The sequence below is a fragment of the Bos indicus genome, chromosome 5 (genome assembly GCF_029378745.1).
Source record: "Bos indicus isolate NIAB-ARS_2022 breed Sahiwal x Tharparkar chromosome 5, NIAB-ARS_B.indTharparkar_mat_pri_1.0, whole genome shotgun sequence".
NCBI classification, from domain to species: Eukaryota; Metazoa; Chordata; class Mammalia; order Artiodactyla; family Bovidae; genus Bos; species Bos indicus.
In genome coordinates this window covers 1,333,288-1,354,255 of record NC_091764.1, presented here as the reverse complement: position 1 = coordinate 1,354,255, position 20,968 = coordinate 1,333,288, and the positions used below count along the sequence as shown (strand labels likewise).

General features: G+C 40.0%; 1 protein-coding gene across 1 annotated transcript in view; it reads right to left on the bottom strand.

Annotated features, from left to right (window-relative positions):
- Positions 1–2,970: 2,970 nt before the first annotated feature.
- The window catches only part of LGR5 (leucine rich repeat containing G protein-coupled receptor 5), a 127,181-nt gene continuing 109,183 nt past the window's right edge, over positions 2,971–20,968 (bottom strand). The window contains exons 12-18 of the mRNA XM_019959765.2: positions 19,944–20,009; positions 18,727–18,798; positions 11,052–11,123; positions 10,013–10,138; positions 8,817–8,962; positions 7,036–7,119; positions 2,971–5,814 (exon numbers count right to left, since the gene is read on the bottom strand). Coding sequence (XP_019815324.2) covers positions 4,727–5,814; positions 7,036–7,119; positions 8,817–8,962; positions 10,013–10,138; positions 11,052–11,123; positions 18,727–18,798; positions 19,944–20,009 — 1,654 coding nt within the window. The 3' untranslated portion in view covers positions 2,971–4,726. The remainder of the gene's footprint in view (positions 5,815–7,035; positions 7,120–8,816; positions 8,963–10,012; positions 10,139–11,051; positions 11,124–18,726; positions 18,799–19,943; positions 20,010–20,968) is intronic.

The following is a 20,968-nucleotide window of genomic DNA, read 5'->3' as shown; positions in this document are numbered from 1 at the left end:
TCCTGACGATGAGCTTTCGGGCCTGACTGCAAAAGCAAAGGCGAGAAAAGCAAAAGTAAGCAGTCGGGATGATAGCTGAGATGCTTCTGGACAGCAAAGGAAATTACCCACAAAATGAAAAGGCAACCTACCGAATGGGAGGAAATATTTGCAAATTACATATCCGCTAAGGTGTTAATATCCAAAATATACTACTAATAGCAAAACAACAACAACCACCACCACCACAACAAACAAACCCCAAGAAATCTGATTTTTAGAAATGGGCAGAGGATCTGAATAGACAGTTACAAAGAAGGCATACAGATGGTCAACAGGCACATAAAAAGATGCTCAACATCACCAATCATCTGGGAGATACAAATTAAAACCACAATAAGAAATGACCTCACAACTTAAAAAAAATTATTTATTTATTTGGCTGTGTCAGTTCTTAGTTGTGGCACGTGGGAGCTTTCATTGTGGAATGTAAGATGGAGTTCTCTGACCAGGGATCAGACTGGGCCCCGATTTGGGAGCTCAGAGTCTAAGCCGCTGGACCACCGAGGAAGTCCCTCCCCTCATATCTTTACAATAAGCAAGAAATAAGTGTTGGTGAGGATGTGGACAAAAGGGAACCCTTAGGTGCTGATAATGTATCTACATAGTTAAACTGTAAAATAAGATTTCCAAACTCTGAAGAGCAAGAATGGGGCTTGTATCATCACAAGGAGCCCCCTTTATTTATCTAGGACTTACTCTCTTGTTGGTCAGTGGGCCCCTGAGCTAAATGTGATGAAACAGCAACAACAAAAAGAATTGTATTTTTTCGGATGTTAGAGATTTTCTGGTTCTAAGTAAACAAGGTGTAACTAATTTTATTACCTTTTACTACCTGGCCTTTTCTCCTTTGGCCAAAACAATAAGATGTTTCCTATTTCATGTAAGAATGATTTTCTCCAGTAACAGCTGTGAGAAAAAATTGTGTGCAATAACAGCCACCTAATATATTTTATATTAAAATGTCATTCAAAACAGTTTGTAAGAAGTGATATAAGAATAGAGGAACTGAATAAGCTTTATTGACATAAGTGGTTGAACACTAAAGCAAAAGTAACTTCTAAGATTTTAGCTTAATTTTTTTTTTAATTGCACTGCACTGCATGTGGTCCCAGACCAGCTATTGAACCCTTATCCCCTGCAGTGGGAAGCGTACAGTCTTAAATGCTGGGTCCCCAGGGAAGTCCCAAGATCTTAGTTAAAATGTGCCTTTCCGAAGAGATTTCCCTTGAGTTCTGCATCTAGAGTAACTTGCCACTCTAGTCATGCTATTTAGCTTCATTCCTTTCATTCATATTCCATCATATATTTCCTTGTTTATATTTGCTTATTTTCTATCTCTCCTCCACTGAAATACAAACTCTAGACCATGTTTTATTACCTCTGTGCCTAGAACACTGCACATAGTAAGCACACGATACTTGTTGACTGAATGAATCCGTTTTGAAAACATAAAAATGTTAACCATTTACTCTAGGTTAGCCCATCAATTTGTGTTCGTTTGTTTTTATTGTTATTCAGTCTGTCAACAGTTTATTATATCTTTTCTCCTCACTGTAGTGTTAGTTGATCAGTCATGTCCAAAGTGGTTGACTTTTGCAGCCCCATGGACTGTAGCCTGTCAGACTCCTCTGTCCATGGAATTCTCCAGGCAAGAATACTGGAGTGAGTTGCCATTCCCTTCTCCAGGGGATCTTACTGACCAAGGGTCCAAACCTGCATCTCCTGTATTGTACGCAGCTTATGTACCGTCTGAACCACCAGGGAAGTAGACTTATTTATTTGTGGATGTGATTCCAGTCATTCTGATTTACTGGATTATAGTGGAAGGCATTTTTCAGACACTTAACAGAGCAGTGTTTGGTGTGAGGTGTATTATAACTAGGTTATAATAGAGCTCATGGATTTTTGAAGAACTAAATCAGAGTAGGTTTTTTTTCCCCTTTTAAAAAACCACACCACTGACTTGTGTTTTCTGAAAGAGAAAGGGGTCTACTGCCAGGATGCTTCTAACCCTGGGCCCCCAAAAACAATTATGTTGAGAAGATAGACTGTGATTCATTGCTCTAGACTTTTGTATCTGCTGCCTGGACTAGGAGTGAGATTATCTTATGGCCCTTATGTCAGTTGGGCTTCCCTGGTGGCTCAGATGGTAAAGAATTTGCATGCAGTACAGGAGACCCTGGTTCCATCCTGGGGTTGGGAAGATCCCCTGGAGAAAGGAATGGCAACCCACCGCCGTCTTCTTGCCTGGAGAATTGCATGGACAGAGGAGCCCGGCAGGCTAAAGTCCATAGAGTTGCAAAGAGTTGAACATGACTGAGCAACTAACACTACTACACCTCTTGTCTCAGTGGAAGAGAAATTAAGTGTAGACTGCAAGGTTAGGTTGAAGCATCCGTCACCCATGTCTGACAGATGGGTGGGAAACTCAGTGCCAGGTACGCTGGAGGGGCTCAGTTGATACGGGCTCATTTTCTTTTTTTAAAATACTTTCACACATAATTTATTGATATGGACTCATCTTGGCAATACTGCTGAAGCTCCAGCTACTACCTGATGGGTTCATTTTGCAACTTGTACAAGCAGAGCAGGACTCATTGCAGCTGGGAGTGGCTGGTACTAGGTGCTTAGAAAAATAATTTCACTCCTTATATTTTTGGGGATGGGAACAAAAGGGGAAGAGTGTATTTCTTTGTGCCCTGAGAATCACATGTTTTCTTTTGGCCTTGACATGGTCATAAAATATGTTTCCTTTAAAGGAAGAATTTATAGAAAAGCCATGTTCATGTTGAATGATTTTAGGATTGATTTGTTTTTTATACATTTCTTTCTAATTGTGTTTTTGTTTTTGTTTTTACATTGCAAAAGAAGTAGATTCTGGCTATAAAGCCCAAACTATCACTGGGGACAATGAAATTCACCAAGTCATTTGTTGTGACAAAATAGTTTATCAGTCATAGTTAAAGCTATCCAGGAGTTTGTAAAGATATTTTGACTTGTTCTTGTGAAAGATTTACTTCTTAAACAAGTCCAAAATACTTAAGATACTCAGATAGCAAATGTACTCTTATACATCAAAAGTCAAAAACATTTAGGAGATCATGTATTTAGGAGTCCATGTATGGACTCACTAAAACACTTGAAAATATTTTGTCTTATAGTCACACATTTTATTACAAATTTATTTTGTACCCAATAGAAAAGCAAGTTTGAAATCTATTTACAAGAACTATATACATTTACATATATTACATACAGTTAATGAATTTAAAGAAAAATGGGCAGAGAAACACAATATATATGAAAGAATATGCCACTGTACATGGTTTATTATCATGGCCCTTAGTGTTACTGAATCTTTATTGTAGCAATAAATACAATTCTATATTTACACATCTTATAAAACATCTCATAAATGTATTTTTTTCAATTCCAAGTTAAAACATCTGATCAAAATAAACATGCTTATATAAAAATAAATCTACCTAATAGTCTTTTGGTTTGGATTTATTGAAGCTAATGTAGTATAACAGAAGTTACAAATTAATCCTTTGACCTTTAGTATTTAATAATTTTGCCTCTTATAATACCTAACACATATTAAACATGGAATAAGCAGAGAAGTCATGTTCTTGACATCAAGTGGGTTGACCCAAAGACAACATAGCTAAAACCAAGCCAAATAAACAGGAGAATATGTTAGCACGTTTCTGGTGAGCCAAAACTGGTTTCAGACACTTGCCAAAGCTACTAGAGATACATGTGAGAAGCTATGTCAGTGGACTTAATTTATGTTGTGTCTGCATTTGATTATTACCTTATGATACACATCAGTGTGAATCAAGTGATAAAACCTCCTGTGAAAAATGTGTACTCAACCAAGGTAAAAAAATCCCAGGTTGCTTTCCATCTTTTCTAAATATATCCATTGCCAGCAATGGACTTTTCTTCTCATCTCGGGGCACCAAGGAGTTAAAATGAATTAGAGAAATCAGACCTTGTCTGTACCTGATTGCTTTCATGGTAATTTAAGAATTTAAGTTCATTTTCCTTTCAAAATATTTGTAAGCAATTTTATTCCACTGAGGGTAGAATCATCTAGTGCTGATTCATAAAATCTAGCATCTCTAAAAATGATGTGAACATGAATGAATGAGTAGTACCTTATGTTATCCATTCATGGCGGGATTGGTGACCTGGAAGGATCTTTTCTGGGAAAAGTGAAGCAGTACTAAAACATCTCCACACGGTCATTAAGATGAAATCCTATTGGTCACAACCATTACTTAGTAATGTAGGCTATTTAAAATTCTTTTTCTCCTGATATCTCCAGGCATATTTTAAGGGATTTTCTGGTTTAAAACCTCTTTTGTAAGCAAGTGAGTCGAAAAAGAATTCAATTGAAATCATAGAGAATTTTTTGGATATTTCAATCTGCTTTTTAAATATATACGTATTTTAGGCTTACCAGAAAAGTAGGACTATCTACCATAGCTGAACAAATTATATAAGCAGCATTTATACTGATTTTTCACTCTCTAGTATCAACAATTATCAGCTTTTTGACACAGAGATTTTTTAAAAAAAATTGAATTTCAACTCAGTTCTTTTTGGTTCCGCTCTGATGTACTCAACCTCATATTTTTGGGTTTTCAATTTTTGACAACTTTTTCTCTAATATTAATTAGAGACACGGGACAAATGCCACAGATGAAAGATGACAGCTTTCAGTCATCGGATAAGCTGGTGGTGACCCGGAACTGGAAGGCAGGTCGTAGGCTATGCTGGCACTGGTGAAGGTCACCAAGGCTTGGGTTGAGTCACAGGACTGTTTCTCCACATCGTCAGAGTTAATAGACATCAGGCTTGTGTGTTTCGATCTTGTCCAGAAGTAGGTTTGCTTTCCCAGGCTCCCCAGATCCTCCTTAAAATGTGGATTGAAGAGGATGTAGAGAAGGGGATTGAGGCAGGCAGGAAGGGGGACGATCACCAGGAGGATAAACTTAATGACTTCTGGGCTGATGAAGGTGAGGTTCAGTAAAGAGGAGAAGGACAAGAAAGCCACGGGACAGTGCAGGATGCAGTTGGTGAAGAGCAGCAGGGCCACGTGTTTCACCATGGAGCAGTCCCACATGCTCTCCAGGTCTCCCTTTTCCAAGTGACAGTAGAGCCTAGTGTAGGCGACGGTCATCACGAGGAAGCAAAGCGAATTCAGCAAGACGAGGGCCACCATGTAGCCGGTAGCACGCGGCTCCCCGAAGGGCAGCGGCAGGCAGAGCGGGGAGGCGCTGTACTCGCTGCCTCCCAGCAGGGGCACGGCGGCCACGGTCCCCGCCAGCAGCGCGCAGAGCGCGAGAGTCGCTCTCAGGCTGGGAAAGGGAGTTTGCGTTTCGAATTTTGCTGAGCATTTCACCGACCACCCACGCTCCAGGGCTGCCAGGGTGAGCAGGAAAACTGAAGATTCCGAAGCAAAAATGGACAAAAAGCCGACGACCTGGCAGCCGACCGCCTGCTCCCACCAGGCACCGTGTTGCGCAAAGCTGCCGAAAGTGAAGGCGTCCACGCCAGCCAGCACTGCACTGGACACCCCCATGAGCATGTTGACCGCGGCTATTAACCCGATTAACAGTTTTATGGAGGATATGTACACTGCGGCTCTGAACACTGTGGAGGTCACCAAGGCATTACATGTCAGTGCCAAAACCGCTATGGTCCACACTCCAATTCGGATCAGCCAGCTACCGAACAGGTATTCACAAAGTTTGAAAGGGCCTAGAAGTCCAAAGAAGAGACAGATGGGTGTCAAATGAGGGTTCACGACTTTTGCCACACTCCCCTTTTGGTTTCTCTTATCGGGACACCAAGAGATACAAGCCAGTAACAGCCCTGGGAACACACTGTTCTCTTTTCCCACTTTATTAAGTGGAAAAAAAAAGTGAAAGTGTTAGTGGCTGAGTTGAGTCTGACCCCATGGACTGTAGCCGACCAGGCTCCTCTGTCGGGGGAATCCTTCAGGCAAGAATACTGGAGTGGGTAGCCATTCCCTTCCAGGGGATCTTCCTGACCCAGGGATCGAACCAGGGTCTCCTTCATTGCGGGCAGATTCTTTGCCTTCTGAGCCACCAGGGAATCCCCTTCATTAAACCATTATTTAATGTAAAGATGAGTATACCAGATGCCCAGGTTTTCAACCTATACCCAGAAAAATGGAGCCAGAGAGTTTTTACATTACTGGATTCTGGCTCCCCAAATATAGCAGTGTGGGGGCCAGGTAACAAACCAGATCTCCTGGACTTTTTATTATTAATATATTTTTCCAGAATGTTTCAAAAAGGTTCTGTAAACAGGGAAGCAGAATCCTAGGGAAACACTTTGTGATTTTAGAAGAGGAAGTGTGAGTCGTATGCATTTCATGAGAATGTCATCTTAGGTTTAGACTGACGTTTGCTGTTTAGGAGCAAAGAACCATCAAACTGTTGAAAGTAAAATATCAACCCTCCTCTGCTGTCTTCCTCCTCCCCCCAACTGGATTATCCTATTTCAGAGAAAGGGACTAACAATGAAGTAATTAACATACATAGAAATTTTTACTTATCTCTAAAACTATTATTTGCTTTAACCAAATAGGTTCTCTTTAGAGAGAACCTAAGAAATCACTGTCAAAAATCAGTGATTACATGAAGCAAGACTGTTGCATACCAGTTCAGGCTAAAGAGCTAATATTATTTTAAAAATTACATACACCTCTAACTACATGATTGGTTCTTCAATTTCCATTAATCTGAATCAAAAGTCTCCTATAAAAATCCTGTTTATGACTGGAGACCAACTCCAGGAAATAAACATTTGTATTTTAAATGTCTGCATGAGGTGGGATATTGATGAGCTGCTAAGATGGCACAGATTTTGCCTGGAGGTGTAGCTGAATGTCACTGACGGCTTCAGAGTTAAGGGTGGGTACAGCTCCTGAGGCTGTTGGGACACCTTTCTCACCTGGGGAAGGTGAGCACCGCACCGGATGAAGGGCTCTCAGGTCTTCCTCAAAGTCAAGTAGGAAATCTTCAAGATCACGCTCATCTGCAGGAATGAGAAATTCTGGAATGATTAGTTCTGTCTGTCTTTAGAGGGACCAACTCCCAGGGAGGAGAGAGGCCTGGATTGCCCTGGAGACATGAAATGTCACAGAGGAAACTGAAGGGCAAACATCCCACTTCTCCCTGGGCTTTCTCTCAAGTCTATGATGTAGTTGCTTTGGGATGTTCCACTCAAGCTACTGTTTGACAACTATCCCGGCAGAACTGGGGACGAGGGATGGTAACCAACCCTGGGTTCCTTGTCATAATGTTGGAGCTCTCTCATTCTGTTCTTGTTCCCTGCAGCTCACTACGGCCCCGAATCGCTCTGACCTAAATTAGAGAGAGAGCGTGGGTCTGCATTCAGTGGAAGAACCACTTTATCCAATGTTCTAACACTCAGATGACTACAGTGCAGATGTTCTGAACTGTGTTCTCTGAATACAAGAGGGAGAATTAGTAAGTTTCCATCTTTCTGGGGTATTATGCTAAACAGAGGACAAAACACGTAACTGCTCGGTGCTTGGGTTAGCTACCCGTGAAACAGGAGTTTTTTTAATCTAACATGCTTTCCCCGAGACACTGATTTAATTGGTCTGGTGTGGGGTTCGGGCATCAGTGTTTTTAAAAAACTTTTGTGTGATTCCAATAGACAGCCCAGGATTGGGAATCACAGTCTCTGAAAATAAACTCCATGAAGAACCTCCTCTCTCTTGTTCATTGTGTGCCTCTAGGACCTAGAACAGTGCCTGGCACATTTTAGACATTCTAATTGTTTTTTTTTTTTGAGGGGGAGAAGGGGTTGATGAATAAATATACTAGAAATTAGGGTGAACGAGGCAGGAAAAGCAAAAATGAAAGCAAGAACGAGAGCAAGACACACGCTATAGCGTGAAACAAAAAAGCCAAGGGCTGGAATACCTGCTCCTTAATCGGATACATGTGCAGGAAGCCAAGTCAACGAAATGTGCAGACAGAACAAAGCATACTTGCTTGGGAATCAACAAATCATTAACACCCAGAGGAAGAAAAGCCAGTCTGTTCAGACTCTGTGCAAACTTGCAAGGTTGGCAAGAAAAGGAAAGCACCCGCTTGTTACCACAGGTGTGGTTTGAGGTGCATTGTTGTCTAGTTAAGTCAGGTCTTACTTCAAGGAAAGCCAAGTGCTTTACAGACATTATCTCATTTCACTTTCCTGACAGATAGCCTTGTGGAGGGTAGGAGGTGAGAATGTTTTAGGATTAATTGGGTAAGAAGTTGGATTCCTAAGCTCTTCTGCTGAGATATGGAGGCACCTAAAATGTCTATATCCTCCGCTCTACTCGGGTTTAAGAATAAAAATATTTATCTTCTGGAGTAAAAAGCTCAGAAGCATGTTTGAAAAAGGTACCCACAGGGATGAGACCCTCTTAAAAGTTTATGAAAGTACTCATAATCAGTGTTAATATTTACCCCAGAGGATACTGTATGCTAAAAGGGATCTAACGATAAGCATGAAGAATTCACTTACAGAAAATATGACATTTCAGACTGAGTCCTAAAGGAGTTTTCTCTTTCTCTGAGACTCTTTAAAAAGTAGGATTGATTCTCAGCTTGCTGGGGTGATTATATGGAGGCTTGTCTGGAGTTCAGATGATATGTTTGATGACTTTTTCAGGCGCCTTTCTGACACAGATTTGTCAGTGACACAGCTGATCTTACCTTGAACTTGAAATACGCCAGCATCTTTTTTATGAAGGTCTTCTGCAGTGCTGTTGTCGCCCTTACTCCACGGGTTAGAAATTTTATAGACGTTCTCACACACTCCAAATGCACAGCACTGGTATGCATAGGGCATCTCTATAACCCTTGGAATGAACAAAACCAAACAAAAACACACACTGAAAGAAACAGATTGCCAAATATAGTGCTCTTCTTTCACTTAATACTTCTGCCTGTGGGTTTTAGCCTTAATAAATAGTCTAAATTATTAACTATGTGCATAAAGATGTTGGTTCCAGTGCTATTCATAATAACAATGGAGTTAGAAATTATTGTCATGAAATGTTGATAGTTACCGAGGTTCAATGGATATATTATTTTCTCTACTTTTGTGCTTGAAAATTTCCATAATAAAAACATGAAAAAAAAAAAAAGGATCACTGGGGAAATTGTAGCACTGTTAAGTAGTATTTATAGTATCATATAGTGTTAAGTGACAAAAATGTGATATAAATTTGTATACGTACTGTGGTCTAACAATTAAAAATACATTGGAAACCAAATCTGGAAGGAAATAGCAAAATGTTTTTAGAGGTATTTATAGACTTTTTTCCTTTCTTTTATTTATAAACTCTGTTTTGGGGTTTTAAAATTATATGAAAAGTACTATGGTTTAATATACACAGAGAATATACATGTATATTCTCTCTATATATTATATATATTCCCTTGGTGGCTCAGTGGTAAACAATATAAAATTTTTCAAGGGACTTCTTTATTGATAATAAGTGTGACAGGTTTTAAAGAGCATTACTTCTTCAAACAAATATTAATTTAATAGATTTTATGAGAACATATACATAAGCAAAATGAATTTTTAAATGTCAACAGGAGTACAATTATGTTATAATGTTATTTAATTACATGTTCTAGTTTCTATCTCATGGATCAATGGTTTTCAAACTCTTTCTATGAACTCTATGTTCCAGGAGGCATCTTAGAGAAACAAAGGAAATGTGGTCAGGAAGACACATTCTCCTACTCCAGGGTTTGTCCTAACAATGCCCCAGGGGTGGGGGACATGAAGGCATGAAATGCAATTCAAAAGAGTCCCATAAATTTTGAAAACCACTATAACACGTCTATTATTTCACATGACCACAAATGTATCTTATTAGCTTTAATGACAAACTCACTTGAGTTCTGGAAAATTTTCAGATGATATCAAGCTCTGTAAAGCATGATTTCCTGTTAATTTTAAGTGAGTTAAACCATGTAACCCAGTTACAGGAATAGACGACAGGCGGTTGGACGAGAGGTCCCTGCAAAACATCAAACAACAATTGGCTTTTAGTCTGTGTTAGCATATAACGATTACATTAAAAAAGCAACCTCAAGATTATTAAACTGCTCCATAAAACCTCTAAGCAGGGTCCTTACTCTTAATGGTAAAAGGAACCATTTTGGTTTTAGCTCCTGACAACTTTTCTATCTGCAATCAGAATTGCAGAAAGAAAAATGTTTTAATCATATCCAAATTGTAATTTCTACATTCAGCTTGATTTTGGCAGATGCGACGTGCTGCGTGCTAAGTCCTGACCGACACTTTTGTGATGCTATGGACTGTAGCCTGCCAGGCTCCCCTGTCCATGGGATTCTCCAGGCAAGGATACTGGAGTGGCTGCCATGCCTCAATTTTGCCGGGGGGCGGGGTGGGGTGCGGTGGGGGGGACATCTAAAATCTAGGGGGAGGCGCTACATCTAATTTGAAAACATCGTTTGCGTTTTATTTTCTTCCTCCTCTCTTTAACTTCTGTCTGACCCAATTCCTTCTTTCTCTCTGAGACGGGAGTGGAGAAGAGGAAGAAGCAAGGGAGGATAAAAATGGACAGGAAGATTTTCTGTTAGTATGGCAAACTGTGAAATGAAAGCCCTTTAGAAATGAACTGATGTCTTATTCCATTCCACCTGATAGCTTGCAAAAATGGAAAATTTCACCTCAATAACCAGAACCAGCTGTCACCCAGATCTTCAATTATAAGGATCCACATGGCCTTGGAGGGGCAGGGAGCAGGATTGCTCCTTTCTAGTTTGATCCAACTCTAGTGTGGAGGACACTGAGGACTCAGCATTCTGTGCCCAGGCTTTTCCAGCAAAACCAACATTCATTTTTGATTAATCAGATACTGCCCAATTATCAAAAAACATGCCATAAACAAGTCATGAAATACTCACAGCTTTCTTAGAGATGGCAAGGTGGAAAATGCATTAGGGTCAATAATTGCAATTTTGTTCCAAGCTAAATTCCTATTAAAAAAAAAAAAAAGGCAAGTGAGAAGATTATATAAAAGAAGACCTTGTGAAGTTTTACCATATATATTCATTCTTCTAACAAAATTTAACTTCCATTCAGGACATGGACAATTAACTTTATCAAATCATCCTTCAGATGCATGTATGGATAGTATAAAATGATTAAAGAGAGAATTTGAAAGCAACCTTGTTTATTAAATCAACCCAGGAAAATCACTCAGATGGATATTTTAGTTTTTATTCTTTTATTGATAAAAAGTTGACTTTAACATGGTTGTAAAATTTTATTAAGGCATTTCTAAGATGAGTGGGGGTTGGGGAGTTGGGAGAGACAGGAACTTCTGAAGCTCTTCTGATGGGCAAGTAAATTTTAAGTTATAAAATGTTCCCAGATACATAATGAAACCCAAAAAGAATTTGTGTATATTGTCCAGCATGTCAGACCTTAAGAGAAACACAGAGATACTTTCAAAAACATTCCCAGTAAAGAGAATGGACATTTAAATTCTTAACTGGGAAATGAAGAAAAAAGGGGCTAATATATGTTAGAAGTATAATTCTTTGATAACAAAGCCTATAATTTATTGAGAAATTCACTGGCCCCTCTCCTCCACACCTATGTGTAACAACATGTAGGTAATTTACAAGAATAAGAACTTCCACATTTTTAAAAAAGAGCAAGGAACTTAAAATTTGTATTTTTAAAATTCATGACTCAAAAGGGGAGCTAAAGCGTAGGCATTTGAGGAAACTGAAAATGACCACTGTCAACTTTTCTCTAATGCAAGGTAATTTATTCATGGTGTTGGGCCCCTAAATTACCTAGGATAAATGGTATTCACAGAACATTTACATTCTTGTTTGAAAGTCCCCCCTAAGCTGGGGGAAACTGGAAAGCTTTTTTTTTTAATTGGAGGATAATTGGTTTACAATATTGCGTTAGCTTCTGCCATACATCAACATGAATCCGCCACAGGTAAGCATGTGTTCCCTTCCTCTTGAACCCTCCTCCCACCTCCCACCCTACCCCACACCTCTAGGGTGTCACAGAGCTCTGCTTTACACTCCCTACATCATACAGTAAATTCCCACTGGCTACCTATTTTACATATGCTAATGTATATGTTTCAATGTTACTCTTTCAAATTGTCCCCCATCTCCTTCCCTCACTGTGTCCATATGTCTGTTCTCTATGTCCGCATCTCCATTGCTGCCTTGCAGACAGGTACATCAGACCTGTCTTTTTAAATTCCATATATGTGAATCAATATACAATATTTGCTTTTCTTTCTGACTTACTTCATTCTGTATAATAGGCTCTAGGTTCATCCACCTCATTCAGTTCAGTCCAGTCATTCAGTTGTGTCTGACTCTTTGCAACCCCATGGACTGCAGCACACCAGGCCTCCCTGTCCATCACCAACTCTCGGAGCTTGCTCAAACTGATGCCCATCGAGTCAGTGATGCCATCCAACCATCTCATCTTCTGTTGTCCCCTTCTCCTCCCGGTTCAACCTTTCCCAGCATCAGGATCTTTTCCAGTGAGTCAGTTCTTCACATCAGGTGGCCAAAGTACCAGAGCTTCAGCTTCAGCATCAGTCCTTCCAATGAATATTCAGGACTGATTTCCTTTAGGATGGAAAGCTTGGGTCTCCTTGCAGTCCAAGGGACTCTCAAGAGTCTTCTCCAAAACCACAGTTCAAAAGCATCAATTCCTCAGTGCTCAGCTTTCTTTATAATCCAATTCTCACATCCATACATGACTACTGGAAAAACCATAGCCTTGACTAGATGGACCTTTGTTGGCAAAGTAATGTCTCTGGTTTTTAATATGCTGTCTAGGTTGGTCATAGCTTTTCTTCCAAGGAGCAAACATCTTTTAATCTCATGGCTGTAGTCACCATCTGCAGTGATTTTGGAGCCCCCCAAAATAAAGTCTCTCACTGTTTTCCATTGTTTCCCCATCTATTTGGCATGAAGTGATGGGACCGGATGCCATGATCTTCATTTTCTGAATGTTGAGCTTTAAGCCAACTTTTTCACTCTCCACTTTCACTTTCATCAAGAGGCTTTTGAGTTCCTCTTCACTTTCTGCCATAAGGGTGGTGTCATCTCCATATCTGAGGTTATTGATATTTCTCCCGGCAATCTTGATTCCAGCTTGTGTTTCTTCCAGTCCAGCGTTTCTCATGATGTACTCTGCATATAAGTTAAATAAACAGGGTGACAATATACAGCCTTGACGTACTCCTTTTCCTATTTGGAACCAGTCTGTTGTTCCATGTCCAGTTCTAACTGTTGCTTCTTGATCTGCATACAGATTTCTCAGGAGGCATGTCAGGTGGTATTCCCATCTCTTGAAGAATTTTCCACAGTTTGCTGTGATTCACAGTCAATGAAGCAGAAGTAGATGTTTTTTTCTGGAACTCTCTTGCTTTTTTGATGATCCAACAGATGTTGGCAATTTGATCTCTGGTTCCTCTGCCTTTTCTAAATCCAGCTTGAACATCCGAAAGTTCATGGTTTACACACTGAAATCGGGCTTGGAGAATTTTGAGCATTACTTTGCTAGTATGTGAGATGAGTGCAATTGTGCGGTAGTTTGAGCATCCTTTGGCATTGCCTTTCTTTGGGATTGGAATGAAAACTGCCCTTTTCCAGTCCTGTGACCACTGCTGAGTTTTCCAAACGTGCTGGCATATTGAGTGCAGCACTTATATACTCCGAGGACAGTAATTCCATTCCTAGCCATGAACCTGTGCACCCAACGGGTTGCACAGGTTGCACAGGAGGTTTCCTGTTGGGAATCCTCCCAACAGGCCCAGGGGAGCCAGTTCTCCTCTCTTGCCCTGATCTCTCAGGTTGCACCTTCAAGGCTCCCTGAGGTTCTCTGTTGGAGTCCCAGTGGAAGTCCCTGGAGGACAGCAGTCGGGGTCTCCTTGTGGTCTGCTCCTCGATTTTGGAATCTTGGCACAGCTGTGCACTTTCTCAACCATGGCACCCCCTGTCTGTGCCTCAGGGCTTCCTGGGTTTTGGAAACACATTTCATTCCTCCCTGTCTCTTCAGCCCCCGTCTCCATCATGCTGCTGGTTTCTACACGCGCGTCCCTTGCTTGCCAATACCTGTGTAGGTGTCCCTCCATTTGGGCCATCAGGGTGTTTGATTCTGTGAGAACTGACTCTGATTCCTGTGAGAACTCTCACTTACATAACCCTAAAAGCATATGTGCTTGTTCTAGTAATGATGACAGCAACAGCAACACTGCTGCATATTTACTATGTGCCAGGTATGGTCACCAGCTTCTTTACACATAAAATCTCATAACCCTCAACACAACTTGATAAAGTAAGTATTATCATTAGCTCCGTTTTACTGGTGAGAACTAAAACACAGAGTATTAAGTGACTTGCTCCAAGTCACAGAGTACTCAGCAGCTGAGATTCAAATCTAAGTAAACTGGCTCCAGAGTCTCCAGTATTTGGCACAGAACTTGTTTGGAATCCTCAAACTATTGGGTTGGCCAAAATGTTTGTTCGGGTTTTTCTATCAGTTCAGTTCAGTCGCTCAGTCATGTCCAACTCTTTGTGACCCCATGAATTGCAGCACGCCAGGCCTCCCTGTCCATCACCAGCTACCGGAATTTACTCAAACTCATGTGCATCGAGTCGATGATGTCATCCAGCCATCTCATCCTCTGTCGTCCCCTTATCCTCCTGCTCCTAATCCCTCCCAGCATCAGGGTCTTTTCCAATGAGTCAACTCTTTGCATGAGGTGGCCAAAGTATTGGGGTTTCAGCTTTAGCATCAGTCCTTCCAATGAACATCCAGGACTGATCTCCTTTAGAAGGGACTCCTTTAGGTTGGATCTGCTTGCAGTCCAAGGGATTCTCAAGAGTCTTCTCCAACACCACAGTTCAAAAGCATCAATTCTTTAGCACTCAGCTTTCTTCACAGTCCAACTCTCACATCCATACATGACCACTGGAAAAACCTTGGCCTTGACTAGACAGACCTTTGTTGGCAAAGTAATGTCTCTGCTTTTGAATATGCTATCTAGGTTGGTCACAACTTTCCTTCCAAGGAGTAAGCATCTTTTAATTTCATGGCTGCAATCACTATCTGCAGTGATTTTGGAGCCCCCCAAAATAAAGTCTGACACTGTTTCCACTGTTTCCCCATCTATTTGCCACGAAGTGATGGGACCAGATGCCATGATCTTAGTTTTCTGAATAAATAATGAGAGAAACCACTGCACTAGACCATGGGGATAAGAAAATGAAAAAAATCCTTGTCATTTTTCAGGTCAGGCATGGTCTACCTGATGGCAGTGCGGAGCGCGGAGTCCTGTTGCAGAGAATGTGCAAAGCACATCAGAGAGGAGCGGGTTCAAAGACAGGGGAGCTTGTGCTTATGGGACAGACAAGGGCACGTTGAGGGTGGGGAGGAATGGAATGGGTGAGAGGGCCAGGAGAAACAGTGGCCCATGTGTCAGGTCCTGGGAGCTGATGGGTGAGAGCTGAAGGTATTCCAGTGGTTGGGATCAGGTTCTGAAGGGTGGTGCTGGGAAGCTTGGTTTTGGTATTAAAGACAGTAGGGGAATAACAGAAGATTGTTGAGGCAGGGAAGTGACATGAGTCAATTTCTGCTTAAGAAATATTTTCTTTGGAAAATGAGATGAATGGGTAGAGACTGATGGTAGAGAAGCTGGTTAGGAGGGTGAGGACGGTGACCCAGGAGAGTGAATCCATGGGTCTTTGGTGAAGAATATTTAAGTTCTATGCTTTTAGCAAATTTCAATTATGCAATACAGTGTTATCAAATATCTCTTTGTTATTTAGTCACTAAGTCTTATCTGACTCTTTTTTGATGCCATGGACTGTAGCCCGCCAGGCTCCTCTGTCCATAGGATTTTCCAGGCAAGAATACAGGAGTGGGTTGCCATTTCCTTTTCCAATTATTAAAACTATCAACTAAAAAAAAAGTTCTTTTTTTAAAAAAACTAACTTTTGGAAACAGCCAGAACTCCAACCTGGTGAATAAGGTGGGTAATAAAAGTAGGTAATGCACTTTTTTGTTTGACATTTATTTTAAAAAGTAAAAGAAATTCATTAGATGATTTTAGACCAAAAGTAAGGAAAGGGCAACACAATTAAATTCAGAGCAAGATGGTTTTCAAATTAAATTCTGGGGAGAAAGTGATTCTTAAAGGTGAATTTAAAATGTTTTGAGGAATGGTATTATTTTATGGGGGTATGGTCGCTTCAGTTCAGTTCAGTTCAGTTGCTCAGTCATGTCTGACTCTTTGGGATCCCATGAACTGTAGCACGCCAGACTTCCTTGTCCATCACTAACTCCCGGAGTTTACTCAAACTCATGTCCATAGAGTTGGTGAAGCCATCCAACCATTTCTCATCCTCTGTCTTCCCCTTCTCCTCCTGCCTTCAATCTTTCCCAGCATAAGGGTCTTTTCTAATGAGTCGGTTCTTCGCATCAGGTGGCCAAAGTACTGGAGTTTCAGCTTCAGCATCGGTCCTTCCAATGAATATTCAGGACTGATTTCCTTTAGGATGGACTAGATGGATCTCCTTGCTGTCCAAGGGACTCTCAAGAGTCTTCTCCAAAACCACAGTTCAAAAGCATCAATTCTTTGGCACTCAGCTTTATAGTCCAGCTCTCGAATTCATACATGACTACTGGAAAAACTATAGGTTTGTCTAGACAGACCTTTGTTGGCAAAGTAATGTTTCTGCTTTTTAATATGCTGTCTAGGTTGGTCATAGCTTTTCTTCCAAGGAGCAAACATCTTTTAATCTCATGGCTGCAGTCACCATCTGCAGTGATTTTGGAGCCCCCAAAATAAAGTCTCTCAGTGTTTTCCATTGTTTCCCCATCTATTTGGCATGAAGTGATGGGACTGGATGCCATGATCTTAGATTTTGAACGTTGAGTTTTAAGCCAACTTTTTCACTCTCCTCTTTCACTTTCATCAAGAGGCTCTTTAGTTCTTCCTCGCTTTCTGCCATAGGGTGGTTGCAGATGACTCTGCATATCTGAGGTTATTGATATATCTTCTGGCAATTTTGATTTCATCTTGTGCTTCATCCAGCATTTCTCATGATGTACTCTGCATATAAATAAGCATGGTGACAATACACAGCCTTGATATACTTCTTTCCCTATTTGGAACCAGTCTGTTGTTCCATGTCCATTTCTAACTGTTGCTTCTTGACCTGCTTACAGACTTCTCAGGAGGCAGGTAAGGGGGTCTGGTAATCCCATCTCTTTAAGAATTTTCCACAGTTTATTGTGATCCACACAGTCAAGGGCTTTGGCATAGTCAATAAAGCAGAAATAGATGTTTTTCTGAAACTCTCTTGCTTTTTTGATGATCCAGCAGATGTTGGCAATTTGATCTCTAGTTCCTCTGCCTTTTCTAAATCCAGCTTGAACATCTGGAAGTTCACAGTTCATGTACTATTGAAGCCTGGCTTGCAGAATTTTGAGCATTACTTTGCTAGTGTGTGAGATGAGTGCAATTGTGCAGTAGTTTGAACATTCTTTGGCATTGCCTTTCTTTGGGATTGGATGAAAACTGACCTTTTCCAGTCTTGTGGCCACTGCTGAGTTTTCCAAATTTGCTGGCATATTGAGTGCAGCACCTTCACAGCATCATCTTTTAGGATTTGAAAATAGCTGAACTGGAATTCCATCACCTCCACTAGCTTTGTTTGTAGTGATGCTTCCTAAGGCCCACTTGACTTCGCATTCCAGGATGTCTGTCTCTAGGTAAGTGATCACCTAGATGGTCTCTTAAATGTTAAGAAAAACTTTAGGAAAGAAAAGGTTTATGTCCTGCAGTTAAAACATTACATACTGCCATCATTCATCAAAATGACATTGAAATCCAGTTTCGGGATGGAAAAATTTAAACTTTTTTTAACTGCCTCACACACATAAAAAAATCTACTACTAAGTTTTTTTTTTTTTTTTTTAAACCTATAGTTAATATATGGTCTTTTCAATCATAGAATGGAATTTAATATTTACAAATCTTAGTCATCTGAGCAACAGAAGCATTTTCTAGGACAGTTGTGCTCAAACCCTTGTGTACTTGTTAAAATATAGATTCCCAGGCCCCACTCCAGAGGGTCTAACTCTTGAGGCAGGTGAGAGCCTGGACTCTGAATTTTTTTACAGTCATCTCCAGGTGACTCTTATGCCCTCAGAGAGACTTGCACTGAAAAACTGTTTGACCAGGAAAGAAAAACAGGCAGGAAGAACTGTGTGGTTACCCTGTTTTTGCATGCCAAACGATCTCTGCCAGTTCCTGGATGAGAATAGAATCACATTTTGCAGGCTATTTTATAGCTTGGCCTCCTTCCTCTTTATCTAAGTCTCATGTCTGCTGACTGCAAATTTACTACTTTTGAACTTGTTCCTAGAAATGATCATAAGCAAAATATTTGCCTTCTTATGGCAGATACACGTACAAAGGCCCAACAGTATATGCATACATTGAAAAGGAACTCTTAGAGGAAGACCCAAAGAGAGAAATACTGCTCTATGATGGGGAAAGTTCTGGGAGGCGGTACTCACAGAGATCGGAGGCTGAACAACTGCTGGAAAGTGTCAGCTTGAATTTCATAGATTTCATTATGTCGCAGGTCTCTGAAATGACAGGTTCCAGAGATTGACTTCAGAGTCATCGGTTTCAAAGATAAGTCTTCAGAGAAATTTTACAAGTGATTACCTTCCCTTAATCAAGGAACACGCGAACTACGACTGCCAAGTGACACTGAAAAAAATTTCTTTTTGTTTTAAAAAGAACGGGACAATTTATACACTTAAATAAGTATTGCCTCTCTTTCAAACAAATACTTATTATTCCTTTGGGTGAGCATGCTCAGTTGCTTAAGTCATGTCTGACTCTGTGAGACTCTAGACTGCAGCCCACCAGGCTCCTCTGTCCATGGAATTCTCCAGGCAAGAATACTGGAGTGGCTTGCCATGATCAAACCCGAGTGTCCTGTATTACAGGTGGATTCTTTACTACTGAGCCTAGAGCTACATTCCCAATGCAGCATCATTCAAACAATTTGAGGATGCCTTTCCAGGTTCTGCCTTCTGAGCCTTTCTTATATGCTTTGAGGGTCTTCAGGAGGGTCAAATGTTTATCTTCCAAAGATGGCTTTTTCCCCTCCCTTAATTGCCCAAAGGCATTCAGAGAAAAATTAAGTGGCAAAGGGTAGATGGTTAATATTGTTCTGATCAAAACCAAAGCATGACTCAAAAAGGCTGATGTCTAATGCAGGAGGCAATTTTAAGAGAGGAATTCTAAAATATTTTATGCAGAAGTAGCATCCGTAGCACCTGAAATAAGACAAATATGGAATCTCCTCTGAAGGTGATTATCGTGAAGCAAACATACAAATAAACTCAAGTTTCTCAGTTTTCAAAATTAATGCCATACATATGAGTTTCACTTGTGTTCAGGAAAAAAAAGATATTAATGCCACTCATTGAAGGTATAAGTTTAGAAAAAATCCAGAGCTTAAACAAACCCAGTTCATTACTATACCAGGTTAGAGAGAAAAAACTATAATAAATGCTTTACTTATAGTGTAATGTATGGTAAAATAATATTATCTATGTTTCCCAACTTTACAGCCATCCTATGCAGTCATGTGTGTAAGAAGGACAAGCTTCACGTGTCTCCCCAGTGAACCACAGGGTAAGCAAACCAACGACCCCTGGAAATGTGAGTTTTGGCTCTTGGTTTTCACTTGGTGACTTAGAGACTCTTACAGACATACATTTTCTGAAGCTTTTGGCAGACTGAAAAACTGGGTAAATCTTCTAGCAGGTTGTAAGAAAGGTCTCTGAAAAACAGAAGGTACAAAAGGGAAAAATCTGTTACATATTAGTCGTCAGGAAATATGCTTTTCTCTCCCTTTCCCTTCACGATGATCCAGCTCCCAAAGGCAGACTGAACGTTTCCCCAGCCCTGACATGGAGCAGGTAGTCATAGGCATTATTGGATTAAGCAGGAGATTCAGATGTCAACTGAAATGTAACTGTTATACTTGTTTAATTGATTTAAATAATTTACTTAATGAATTTATTTATATTTTGTTAGTGATGATCTACAATGTTCTAGCTATTATCTTACAGAAATGAGTACAAATTAAGTTAAATAATTGTGCCTCTGTTTCTAAGAGCTGCTATATCTCTACAGCTAAGAGAATGACTGTTGGTTCTTTTCTAATCAACGGAAAAAAAAAAAAAAAAATCCCATCAACAATTCAAAACACAGCACTAACTTTGAAATCAATCATTACAAGGGGTGGGGGGGTGGGAAATCTAAGAAAGTCTTCAGCCAAAACTCAACAAATTACAGAATAACAAAAACATCTGGACATATTTATAGTATAATATAGCTAATCTAAAACAAGCCATGGTAATTTGCAGAAAGCTTAAAAAAAGAAAGCTAGTAGATAAAGTAACAGATAGATATTAAAAAAAATCTTGTCTCATGTTTTAAAAGTTATCTGCTAATCAGCTAACTTATTTTCATGCCTGATTCTAAATCTTAAAACAAGATCACCACTTATGCAACTTTAAAAATCCATAGTGTTTTCTGAGAGTATTTTAAATTATTTTACTCTTGTAATTGATTACTTTATCTTATATTTATTGAATACATGGAATTTAAATAGAAGTACAGTTCAACTTACTACGCATGAATAATTCAGATAAAGCTGTGTGGAAACGCAAATTTGTAGTTTACACTAGAAATTTAAAAGACCAAACCAGTGAAAAAAATACTCTGCATCTATAC